This window comes from Penicillium oxalicum, chromosome III, assembly GCF_001723175.1.
Source record: "Penicillium oxalicum strain HP7-1 chromosome III, whole genome shotgun sequence".
Classification (NCBI taxonomy): Eukaryota; Fungi; Ascomycota; class Eurotiomycetes; order Eurotiales; family Aspergillaceae; genus Penicillium; species Penicillium oxalicum.
The window spans coordinates 3,616,191-3,628,266 of NC_064652.1; the positions used below are offsets into that span (position 1 = coordinate 3,616,191).

The 12,076-nt window shown below is 51.4% G+C and overlaps 6 protein-coding genes across 6 annotated transcripts; 3 read left to right on the forward strand and 3 right to left on the reverse strand.

Moving 5' to 3' along the window:
- Positions 1–1,291: 1,291 nt before the first annotated feature.
- POX_c04650 (Bifunctional cytokinin biosynthesis protein) lies at positions 1,292–2,202 on the forward strand (the record flags this gene model as incomplete). Its single annotated transcript, XM_050113512.1, has 2 exons — positions 1,292–1,326; positions 1,503–2,202. 2 exons carry the CDS (start codon positions 1,292–1,294, stop codon positions 2,200–2,202), a joined length of 735 nt encoding a protein of 244 aa, XP_049971068.1.
- Positions 2,203–2,538: 336 nt separating this feature from the next.
- On the reverse strand, positions 2,539–3,485 carry POX_c04651 (putative proteasome subunit alpha type-6; the record flags this gene model as incomplete). Its single annotated transcript, XM_050113513.1, has 3 exons — positions 2,539–3,177; positions 3,261–3,372; positions 3,448–3,485. 3 exons carry the CDS (start codon positions 3,483–3,485, stop codon positions 2,539–2,541), a joined length of 789 nt encoding a protein of 262 aa, XP_049971069.1.
- A 395-nt stretch (positions 3,486–3,880) lies between these two features.
- On the forward strand, positions 3,881–4,503 carry POX_c04652 (Vacuolar protein sorting-associated protein 55; the record flags this gene model as incomplete). Its single annotated transcript, XM_050113514.1, has 3 exons — positions 3,881–3,919; positions 3,987–4,200; positions 4,370–4,503. The coding sequence occupies 3 exons, from the start codon at positions 3,881–3,883 to the stop codon at positions 4,501–4,503; spliced, it is 387 nt and encodes a 128-aa protein (XP_049971070.1).
- Positions 4,504–5,186: 683 nt separating this feature from the next.
- POX_c04653 (uncharacterized protein) lies at positions 5,187–6,753 on the forward strand (the record flags this gene model as incomplete). The annotated part of the gene is made up of 2 exons (XM_050113515.1): positions 5,187–5,238; positions 5,306–6,753. 2 exons carry the CDS (start codon positions 5,187–5,189, stop codon positions 6,751–6,753), a joined length of 1,500 nt encoding a protein of 499 aa, XP_049971071.1.
- A 1,049-nt stretch (positions 6,754–7,802) lies between these two features.
- Positions 7,803–8,805, reverse strand: POX_c04654 (Vacuolar protein sorting-associated protein 68; the record flags this gene model as incomplete). The annotated part of the gene is made up of 4 exons (XM_050113516.1): positions 7,803–7,866; positions 7,961–8,058; positions 8,189–8,449; positions 8,707–8,805. The coding sequence occupies 4 exons, from the start codon at positions 8,803–8,805 to the stop codon at positions 7,803–7,805; spliced, it is 522 nt and encodes a 173-aa protein (XP_049971072.1).
- Positions 8,806–10,237: 1,432 nt separating this feature from the next.
- POX_c04655 (Hsp70 nucleotide exchange factor fes1) lies at positions 10,238–10,986 on the reverse strand (the record flags this gene model as incomplete). Its single annotated transcript, XM_050113517.1, has 2 exons — positions 10,238–10,480; positions 10,585–10,986. The coding sequence occupies 2 exons, from the start codon at positions 10,984–10,986 to the stop codon at positions 10,238–10,240; spliced, it is 645 nt and encodes a 214-aa protein (XP_049971073.1).
- Between the last annotated feature and the right edge of the window lie 1,090 nt (positions 10,987–12,076).

Here is a 12,076-nt window from a genome sequence, read left to right on the forward strand (position 1 = left end):
TGATACCCAGTGCTGCGTTATGGTACACAGCACATGCCGATAGAGATAATCGAACACCTGGAGATGATTACTATCCTCCTGCAGACCCCACAGATCTTGAACATTGAAGTTTTCAATATACTTCCGATCATCAGTTGGGCTGGATGTGTGATTGAGGACGTCTGGTCCTCGATTTGGGGTTTGGCGGGTACCAGGATAACAGAGCGAGGGTGCTACGCTTGGTTGTTGTGCTATCCTGCCTCTACGACTTCGGTCCGTAGCTTGTGCTGATCAGACCCGCTGGACTGTACATGTGACTGATGAGGGACCGAATTTCCCCAAAAGACTTGACTGTAATTCCAACCCACCAATTTTCATCAATTGTGGTAAGCCGTGCTCAAGACGTGATCTGCGAGTGGACACTTTCCCGCATTGAATGAAGCCTCGTGGGATCGACCCGCCATTCGATTCAAATTTCAGCCGAAATGGAATCAACTCTACGGAAATGAGGTCTGAGGAGGAAAACTTCATGGGTCATGCCTTGAGACCCAACAGCTCAGCCAAGGTCAACACGTGGCCACCAAGCTCTGTGAATAGCAAGACCCCAGGCGTAAGCCTCAAAAGCTAGATGAGCACAAAGTCGAAAGTTTATTCCAGCCTCTGGGCTAAGATCAAGTAAGCCGTCAAATGTACCCCTACAATCCCGTGGGTGATCGCGCTCCAGTACTGTAAGCCTTCAGCCTGATCTGTGCCTACCCAAGTACTTCACCACATAATTTCTGCAGTAGGGCCAGGACTGTCTTACCCTCCACCTGGCTGCGTCTTCAGTCAGCCTCCGTCGATAATCTGACTTTCGTCCTGTCGATCACGACCACGGTAAAAGTGAAAGAGTAGTAAGCGCATGGATCTCACGATATCCCTACCTCCTCCTTACATGGTGTATCTCATTGGAAACCAAATTCATGATTGACTAAGCTCCTATTCACCCTCTTCAATCCTAATTTTCAGCCCACCGAAATGCAACAAGTGATGTCACTGAATAGCTTCAGCAACAAATCACCACATGCAGCACATCGCATGGGCCCAAGACGAGAGAGTAAGTGGCCCGAGCCGTTATCTTATCGCTGTGGGTCCGGTTCCTCTTCCCCTCGATTGCTCTCCGCAGATTGCAAGTGCCCTTTGTCCCTTGTTCTGTTGCCACGTCAAAGAACCACAGCATTATTCTATCTCTTGGGTCTTCCCAGCATATAAAGCGAGGAACATATTCATCTTGCATTCATTCTCTTCTGAAAAGAGCAAATTCCTATACACAATGGCCGAGGACAAGCCTGCTGTGATCTGTGTCTTGTGAGTCAACCTCCATACTGTAGTTGCCTACCAATCGGCTATATACATCCGACTCCCATGGATACCACCTTCAACTTTGATGGTTTGTCCCGTCTGGGCCTAGGATGAGACATGCTTCAAAAGCAAATGTGCTGCCTGATCCATTGACTGACGGTGATTCCCGGGAACCCAAACAGTTGTGGCGCCACGCCCGGCAAAGATCCCATTCATCTCGAAGCCGCCCGCGCTCTTGCCTACGAGTTTCACAAACACAACATTCGCCTGGTCTATGGCGGGGGTACCACCGGATTGATGGGAGAAGTCGCCAAGACCCTCGTTTCGTTATCCGGCCCCAAGGCCGTCCATGGCGTAATTCCTCGAGCGCTCGTCAAGGTTTCCGTCAAGGGCGTCGAGGATCCCACGGCGCACAGCAAGGCCAACGGTCACTCCAATGGCGAAAATGTCGGCAAGACCGCAGAGCGTGAAGTGTCCGAGGCCATTGAGGGCGAGGAGATTCCCGAGTCTGAATACGGTGTGACGACTATCGTTCGGGACATGCACTCGCGCAAGCGGATGATGGCCGAGCTCGTCATGGAGGGCGGGCCTGGCTCGGGATTCGTCTCGTTGGCGGGTGGATTCGGTACAATTGAGGAAGTCATGGAGATGACGACTTGGAATCAGTTGGGCATCCATCGGGTCGGCGTCATTCTACTCAACATCAACGGGTACTGGGATGGCCTGCTTGCTTGGGTACGCAACGCCGTGCAAAATGGGTTCATTTCGAGTGAAAACGGGTCCATCCTGGCAGAGGCGCGAACCGTTGAGGAGGTAGTGCCTAAGTTGTTGCAGTATCAGTGCAGCACTGATCGATTCCAATTGAATTGGGGCGAGGAATAGGCGATTGTTGATGGTGGGAGGGGTTTATTAGTCTTACTATCATAAGTGTCAGAGCCCCCCCGCGAGCGGGTAATACATCAATCACAGTCTCTCAGGAGGACACACACTCTCTCCACTCTCTATCCCTTCTACTCACAGACACATCCTTCCATGAATACCTCTGTAGTATGATCGAGGTAGGGAAATGAATGAGTCAAACCTGAGGGAAACTGGCAAAAATATTCTCGTATCCAGGCGCGTACGAACATGGCCACAGGACTTATTGTGTACGGTAAAGATTCGCGTGGCACAAGCAGTATTTCATATCTATGTGGAGTCATTAAGTATCGAAGCAACCTATGAATCAACTTCCATAGACTCTTCCTCCATAGTACCAGATGATTCGGACCGCTCCAAAGCCTCCAGAAGTGGCACGGTCTCCTGTCCCTCGTAAAGCTTGAAGCTCTCGATACGGGCCTTTGAGCCTTCGGGAGCCAGCCCAACAATGCCAACAGATGTGTTGTCCACCGTCAGCTCCTTATCCTGGGAAAGCGTCTCCTTCAGAGCCCGCAGCCCATGGTTGATCAGCTGGTCCCGAGTGCAGTCGGCAAACTTATCGAGGTTCCGCTCCAGGTATGTACGCGCCATCTGAGAGCGAGCGCCGATGGCACAGGCCACCATCTCTTGGATCATACCAGAGGGCTGGAATTCGAACAAGTGAGGGCCGGCATCGTCAACGCCGGCCACCAGCAGACCCACACCGTATGGTCGCTTGCCGTAGTGTTGGGTGTTGGTCTGCGCCCGATCTGCGATTTGCGTGACGATGCGCTCCAAGGGGATCGGACGGCCATAGGTCATCTTGGAACCGAGCGATTGCTGCTTCATGAAATTGGACAGAACGCGGGCGTCTGACGCCAGGCCGGCAATGGCGATGGCCATGTGCGAGTCAATTTCGATGATTTTCTTCTGGTACGAGGAGAGTTCTTCGGCATTTCGCTAGAGAGAGGTTTTGCGCGGCCGTGTCAGCTTCGGATGCCTGCGCAACGTGCGAGTTGTCGTCTACTGGGGGTGAAGCAAACCTTGAGTCCGACCAGGACGGCATGTGTCTTGTTCACCAATCCCACAACCACGGATCCTTGCTTCACGGCTTCCTGTGCGTACTCGACTTGGAATATACGACCCTGTGGAGAGCTGTTGCAAGAAGGTTGATTAGTATATTTGCTGAGCTGCTCTCGAGATCCTGCCGCCGTCCGGGGCCAATCTTACAAGGTGACTGCATCGTTGTCGTAGTTGTTTCTGAACATTGTGGCAAAAACAGAGCAGAGGCGTAAGAAGCGGTCTTCGGAAACTCGGTCCTAGTTCAATGCAACAAGGTATAGAATGAAGAACAATAAGAGGGAGCGGGCAGAGCTTGGGGGTGGAGTCGGAGGTGCTGATGCCAGGCAGTTAAGGTGACGCGGTGTGAAGCATGAGCTCTTGTGGCCTGAGGCATACACACCCAGTGACCTTCCAGGCGCCAACGTCACCCATCATTCCTCCAGCTCGTCGACCAAGCTCACTGATCCCCCCCGTCACCCTGTCAATGGGGCTGTTGTTGCTGAGGAATCACTGATCTATTTATGTGAATTGTGCGCCGCTATATCTCTGTTCAAGGAAATCCACCCTCGTCAAATCGGGCAGCTTCGGAGACTCCGCAACCATGGCCGCTGGACTCAAGACTATCATCGCGCTCTCATTTGTGAGTCCCTGCTTGACTAGTTGTCCGGATCTCTCGGGTGCGAAGAATCTCTAATTCTCGATATCAGGTGCTCGCGATCGGTTTTCTCCTCGTTATCCTCTCATCCGCTCTTTGGCACAAGTACTGGCCTTTGCTGGTTGTCGCCATCTATGTGGTGGCGCCACTCCCCAACTGGATCTGTGGACGATGCGCGAACCCGGATGATTTCATGGACAGCTCGAGTAACTCGGCAATGGACTTTGGGCGCTTCATGACCGGATTCTTGGTTTTGACTGGAATTGGTGAGTGATGTGCTCTCGGAATCGCCTGTGGGGTGGATCCGACATTGCTGGGTATTCACGTTCGCGCGTCGATGGAAAGATTGTGTTTAGCAACGCTTTCTGTTTGACGTGAATGAAGCACAATGTCTGCTGGTTTGAAGCCTCTTGCTAACGTCTCATGTTTCTGCAGCACTTCCCGTGGTTCTCGCACATAGCGGAGCGATCGAGGTGCCGGCCATGGTCATGTCGATTGTTGGCGGCCTGTTGATCTACGGTACTATTATTAGCTTCTCAATGTTCTTCCAGGAGCAGGAGGAGTTCTGATTGATGATACGGGTTTGATGCAAGCGGGCAAGTCTTACGTGCGGGTTTGTTTTGCCCAGAAATGGTTCACCAACACCGAAGTCACCAATTCTTCGATGTTGCTCATGTGACCAGCGTGGAGACAGTTTTTGATGGAGCAAATGATTTACGTTGGCATGCGCTTCCCAATCAATTGCCAAGTGCTTCTCATGAGCGCGGTCTTCGGCCATTGACATTGGCGCTCTGGTTGTATTCTACGTTACATGTATATAGAGATACGACATTGGAATTTCTCGCTTCTTTTGCTTTGGTCTTTGCATGCAAATCTTACGCGTGCGGGAAATTTGCTATTGTTCTTGGTACCACGCTTCTGGAGAGCAGCTAATATCCATTGTACTTCAGCACCCTCTGCTCAATGGGCTCTGCGAAGACTATGAGTCACATTCGACTGTCTGCTGGAGGTACTTTCTAAGCCCCATATATTGTGTCAATCATGTCTATACAAACTTTGATCGTAAGCTGCTCCTTCAAGTTAAATTGATCTGCAGTATGTATAATGTCACGTGATGTCGCGCGTCATGGGCGCGTCTGGCCGACCTAACAGACGGGAGTCGTGGATATACGAGATAAGCCAACCGGTTTCTCCACCCAGCAAGCAATCCAGAAACTGCCACGAGAATGTTCTGCAAGTGAGCAATCTCAACATGAATGTCTGGTCAGGATCAGTCATTCTAGATCCAGACCGTCAGCTTGAAGGTGTGGAGGAGATATTCCGACTTGACGCGTCTTTTCGCACGATCATGGGCTAACACTCGCTCTTAAGGGATCCGCCTTATTGACCCAACCTCCCACTGGCAATGCGACATATCCAAAACCGCTCAATTTGATCTTCGCAGCTTTGTCAACCCAGCGTTGATTCCTCTTCATGCGCGAGCTGGTCCCGACCTTGAACTTCACACAACGACTGCAGAGACCTCGCAATGGCTGCAGAAAAAGCTCGCAGGTGCCATTTGGCTCAATCAAGAAGAGTTGGAACCCAATCAATGCGTACAATGTCCTGTCGGTCTGCTGGTTAGCGTGACGGGGGCGCCAGCCCGAATCACCAGTGTGACCACTACAGAGCTTTTGATCTACGGTGTACTGTCGACTACGCGATCTTGCACACGTCCACCGACCCCGCCGCACTCGTCGCCATCTGATATTCCCGAACAAACCACTGTGACTCCAAGGAAATCATACGAACTTCGGATATACGCAGCTCCTCTCGCAAAGGCTCTTCTCTCAAGAGCTCAGTCTTTTCTTTCACCTCAACCGCCACCAATAACCGCTTCGGATGGAGAGCGCGTCTCTGCGCAGGCCGAATTCCTGCCGGATCTCAATTCGCCAAGCCCGAAGCGCAAACGGGTGGCAACCCTGTTTGAGGTTGCGGCTCAACACCATCGTCGCGTGCGACAACGCGGTGGCGAGGCTGTTTCTCAGTTGATGGCTTCATCTAGACCATCTTCCTCGTCTCAGAATCTTCAATCACTGCGTGTCAAACGTGAGCCCGAGGACGACTCTCCCGGCCTGTCGAGTTTGGACCGCTTCGCCGCACACCGGTCCCGATCCGTCTCGATTGGGCCAGGCGCTACTAGACCACCGAGCAGGTTCGGAGTGCGTGGATCAGCGACACCCATATCAATGCCAACTCCGGCCACGGTCACAGCAACAGCGACGACCGCTGATCCAAAAAAGCGCACCGCAATACCAAATCCGTTTCTGGACCCGGCATCACGTTGGACATCAATACAGGCGTCGGCACCTTCCTTCTCGTCCGCGCACTCGGCGTCAGGCCAACATCTCGAACCGCCTCGTTCTCCACCAAAAACTGTAGACGGGATTATCGCGGAAAACAAAAATCTCATCACCCGGACCATCCTCACCTGTATGCGACTCTACGGCTTCCACCGCGCCAACCCGCGTCCATCGTCCTCTTCATTTTCGCACAAGGGCTGCTTGGTGGAATCATCGACACCCGCACCTGATCTATCCAACGCCACGCCCGGCCCGGAGAGCCTTCGTGCGGAAACTCCCGCCGCTTCTGGCCCCGGGGCAACTGCTGATGATGATGAGTTCAAAGCAATGTACCATGCGACGTACAAGGCAGCCGCGTTTGCGTTACGCAAGTACTTGAAAGATGGCGGGGGTGGTTTAATGCCCATCTTGTTGGAAAAGGGCAAAGCCATGACCTGTATCGATGAGTTGTTGCGAATATTTTGTGAGGATCATTAGCCGGTTCTTTTTTTTGTCTCCTTTTTTTCATTTTGGAGTTGGCTTTCTTGTTTCTTTTTTTTTCTTTCTTTCTTTTTTTCGCCTTCTCCCTCCATGTCTTTGAGGACTTTGCATGCGCGTGGGATCTTGGCGTTGAGTACGTGACGAAGCTATGAAATTTGCATCTGATTTTGGTGTTGGGAGGGTGTCTCCGAGGACTTTTGTCAGGTTCAGCTTGGGCTTACAAGTAGTTCCATTATTATACACCCTGTGATACAAACTGCCCATATTTGATTTTCACGCAGATATACTTCTATGCTACCACCTGAAATATTGATGTTGGATAAATTCGAGAGTTTCCACAAAATCCACCGAAAGAAAAAAAAATTTACGAAAAACCTTGTCGAACTGGTCAATTAGCGAGCGACTGACTGCCATGGGGCAGACCAGGGCCAGGGATAAGGATTCCCGAAAATGATTTCATACTGGTATGGAGCTAGCTGGTACCTGTATCTCCCTCGGACTTATGACATGGACTTCACTGGGCTCCCAGGCCATCGTGAACCTTTTGGGTGGTTGGACCTAGGTTGGGTATCTCACAAGGATTGTATTACTAACAACACACGCCGACAGGGAAGGCTTCGCGGGCCATTTATTAAAGATTAGTTCAAATACCATTCTGATTCTACACAGGGGTTCTATATAGTTTCAACGAAACTCAAATGAAGATGTTTATTGAGAAAGTAATCCTCAATCTTGTACTTCAGTTACCTACGCTTGTACTTTTCTCCACTCCCCAGAAGAAAGAGGAAGGGGAAAAGAAAGAGAGAGCCAACATACGACGTCGTCACATTAACGCATAAAATACAAGTCTTCCAACCATCATGGAGACAAGGGAGGAAGAGGATATACCTTGAAACAGCTCGTTCTCAGAGAGACCAACGCGTAAGAACCTTAGCCATCAATAGATGCTTGGCTTGATCGACCGATCCATCTATCTTTCCATGCAGTAAACCTCCTCCGGCCGGTGTTCCCTGCTCCCATCTTTCTTCTTCTTCAGATCAGCAATTTCACAGGGCCAGGTTGTAAGTGTAATCGTCCTCCATGTTCTGCGATACCCAGAGGACAACAGAGCTGTACACGAGTACTTCCAATCAGCATCACCGTCAACCGTAACACAATGAACTTTGGACCAAGCCGAGGTTCAAAATCCCTCGTTGAAGCATACCTGAGCATGACCAATCCATTCGCAACCACATTCGCAATTCCAAAGTAGAGCGTCTGAATCGGGTATTCCTTGACCAGATACTTGAGCACCATGACCGTCTGACGCAAACAAATATAAAACCTCCCGTTAGCTCCGCAACTCCAATTGCAACTCTCCGCAGGGTAAGACCCTTGATCCCCAGACCAGAGGCAAAAACCCCCCTCAAGGGATAATCAAAAAAAAACTCACCACACTCCCCGCCAAACCGCCCGCCAAAAGCGCAAAGCCCAAAAATAGCACGAATCGCGCTTTCCACGCCACACCACCTCCACTGTAACTGAAACTATCGGCCTGCAGCCGGGACTTTTCAATCGAATTGATCACCAACATCCCCAGCGCCGAGCAAATGCCAGGGATCCAGTCGACGAATTTGATATGCACGTCCGAGCCATTGCGGGCACTGCGCGAGAATGAAGCGACGTCAATGAGGAAGAAGAAGCCGGCGGCAAACTGGAGACCCGGGAAATCAATCCCGGGGTGATAGTTAGTATCGACAACTTTGGTGAAGGGCCGTGTTTAGTTGTTGAGGGGTTCAGGTATCATGCGCCGGGTATTGCTCTGGAGAAAGGGAAAATAAAGCAACATCCGTCTCCTGATAGGCAGCACAGGGTAGAGCATGTAGAACATGTATCTCATCTCCAGCTCCCTTGGACGTAGATATGTTTTGGAGCTGGAAGCTGAAACTGCGATTCAAAGTCAAGACGTACCAGCGCGCCGGATGTATAAACGCCCGCATTACGCACGGCGGCATTGTTCAGCCATTCCGGCTTGGAGAATCGAAAGAGTCGATTACTGGAAACGTCCATTGTGGAAGATGTGGGAGTGGACTGGAAACCTGGTAGAGGAGAGGTGTGAGAGTAGAGCGCGATAAGGCCGAGTTGGAGCTCCGCTGCGAGATCAGCTCCGGGGCGCAGATGCCTGAAATGGGGATGACGACTTCCGGTGCTGGGACGGGCGGATAAATTTCGGTCCGATGGGGTTTTATGTGCATACTGTTGTACCCGGGTAGTGCATCTCTGCAGAGGGGTTGCCTCGACCGTCAATTACTGTTCTCTTGTTGATCGACATCGTCCATACTAGCGAGTTGAGAAGCCTAATCAAGATGGAACTACTCAATAACTCGTGTGATTCGTATGTCTAAGTAATAGTGGAGCCTGACGAGGATGGAAATTGAGTGTAGGTGTTGAGGTCTAGTGTCAAGCTGAAGAAGCTTCAGCTCTCCATCCATTCCATATTTGCGCGTGACCCTGACGGGATGCAGTGTTCATGGTCGTAGGTATGCTGGAGCCTGGACCTCTTTACAGCTGGAGGTATTCTGGTACATATAATCCTTTCCGAGGCCACTCTGTAAATGGAAGCTAAGCTGCTGTAGAGTTGATACTCGGTCTTCGGCGACAGAATTGATGGGAGATGCACTACTTCCATCGGTCGGGGACTACGGTCTACAGGATTGATGTGCCTAGTGAAATACCTACCACTAAAATAAACAGAGGGTTGATGTGTGGGTACATCCAGCTACACGCAGAGACTTGAAAGTGTATACCCCTTTATCAGACAGGTAACAAATCCATCTGATGACCCCGGGTGAAAGTCCAGGAGACGCAAATGTCCTAGGGGAATCTGGATGAGCGATGTGTATGGAGGGTGGAATCGGCTGTACCAAACTTGGAATGGGTTTCAATGTACACAAGTAAGCAGCTATGCAACAATTCCAATGGCCAGATCATGATGGGTTCCTATTGTCTTTTGACAAGATCTAATCCATGGTCGTAAAATACATATCAAATCATATTCATCAGTATGGAATATTATTCACGGTGGGGTGAATGTCCCGGGTATATACATCATGAGTTTCTTGGGGGACAAAAGGGAAGGTTGAAGAAATAGCACTTTTCGTTGGTGGCCAATTTTGGTCAGAGGCATACTGGCCAAGGCCGTAATGGAGAGAGAAGAGGGCGAGTTTTGCTCAGTAGCAGAGGCGATGTGTCCCGTAGTTGTCTACATGAGCAGAAAGATGATCGATGGACGACACGCGGCGTAGCTGTATTGTTGTACGCGTGTGTGATTCCAAGGTCGGCCTTTGAGGTAGTCACAGAACCCACGCGGCTGTCAGGATCACTGCTCGAAAATGTTTGTTTTTCGAGAAAAAAATTTTTTCGTGTTTCTTTCCCTCCCTACATCGTCATCAAACAAGCGAGAGCGCCGAATGTGCTTGAAGGTATCGTTCAATGACGCAATTCAAGATGACTCGACGGGGTGAGCGCGAAGCTTGTCCATAATGAGATCAACCGCCTCCATATCGCCGGCGTCGGTCTTCTCTGTAGGGTAGCCCTCGGGCAGCGATTTGACCAGCTCGTTCATGGCGGGCTGGTAGTTGCGCACAGCGGATGAGAGCGCATAGACGGACTTTTTGCGAGCGGCAGGATTGGGGTCGGCGGTGGCCATACAAACCAGATCAGGGATCGCATTCAATACAACGAGCTGTTTGCCAAGGTCGAAGAGTTAGCGATGGTACTGGGATCAAGTCCAAAGAAAAAGACCAGTTCAAGCGGGATTGAACTGTCGGGGAAAACCAACAAACATACCTTATCCTGCGCCTTTTCATTGTTCTGCACCGCGGTACCGATACACCACGCTGCCATGCGGCGCATCTCTGCTTCTTCATGCTTGAGCAGTCGCACCAGAGGGGTCCATAGACCCAATGGCTCGAGATTGTTGGCATTGTCGATCCCCTCGATGAGTTGCTCAAAGTTGTCAAAGGCGATGAGCTTGTTCTCCAGGTCGGACTCATCCGAGTGCAAAACCTCCATGGCCGCTTTCATCAAGTCTGCGTCTGAGGGCCCGCCCATCAGCGCGTTGATCATATCGGGAGTGAGGTTGCGCGACGCCTCCGCGGCACTTGGAGGGGCTGTGACGGTGCCATCGGCATTTTGCTGTTGAGAGTTCTGGACGCTCCATTTGAGGAGCTTGTTCATTGTGGGATCCATGGTGGGACGGTGATATTAAACTAGATCTTCCTTTGGAGAGGTCGTACGAGTCCAATGGTAATGTTGGCAATAATCTGTCTCTTTTTTTTCTCTCTCTCTCTCTCCTTCTCTCTCTTACAATCAAAATCGTCCCGCCACTCTTTGATCGGATATAAAGCTCACCCGCCAAGCGCTTATCTAATCTAATGTCGGGCCCGTCACATCTCTCCTGCCTTCCATTCTAGAATGCACCAGATGGTTCGTGCGAATGCCCCGCAGATCTCGACGGTAGAGTCATGTGACCTACACGACGTATTCGTATCCTCCCACGTGATTCTTCATCCTCATCACGTGTGTTCCCGTGACTGCACCCAAGAACTCTCTGGAGGACGGGGGGTGGAAGAAATGGCGGTAAACCTCGTTGGGGTCCTGCTGGGGGGGGCCACAGTCGAACCATGTTTCCATTTGTGGATGGGCGATAGCTTGCGTGGATGGGTGTCTCGCCTCTCCGGGTGCTGTCCAGGCAGCCTCACCAGCCTCATGGTGATTGCAATGAGTGACTTTGTGGTCTCGGTATTGAACCGAGAAGCCTCATAGCACATTCCTCAACGCGTGCCCCCAGGGAAATCGGATGCCAGCTCTCGGATACACGTGTGTGTTAAGATTTCCCGAGCCATGAGGCTGTCGCCGATGACGCCAGTGGTGAGCCTGGATCCGAACCAAGGGGCCTCGGGGTCTCCGTACCATTCAAGTACTCTGCGATGGTCGGGGGCAGTGCTGGCACTGCCGGGCAGTAGGTTGGACTCTCCGTGTTGAGGGCCCATACTTTGTAGTGACTTGTCCTTTCCTTTCCGACAGGACCAGCATCACTCTTGGGCACTTTTCTTGGGCTGGTTTGTTGCCGCCCCCTCTTCCATGCCAGCCACGCGAGATTTTGTGCAAAGACCGTAAGAGGCAGCGCTTCCTCCCCCCCCTCCTCTCTCTTTCTGGTATGACGGGAGGTTACAACGACTGGATCTGGATTCTGGACCTGTTGGGCTCGGATCCCGGCAGGTTGAAGGTTGCTTACGTATGGCCGCACCGCCTCTCCGGGCTGCCTGACCCGTCATGG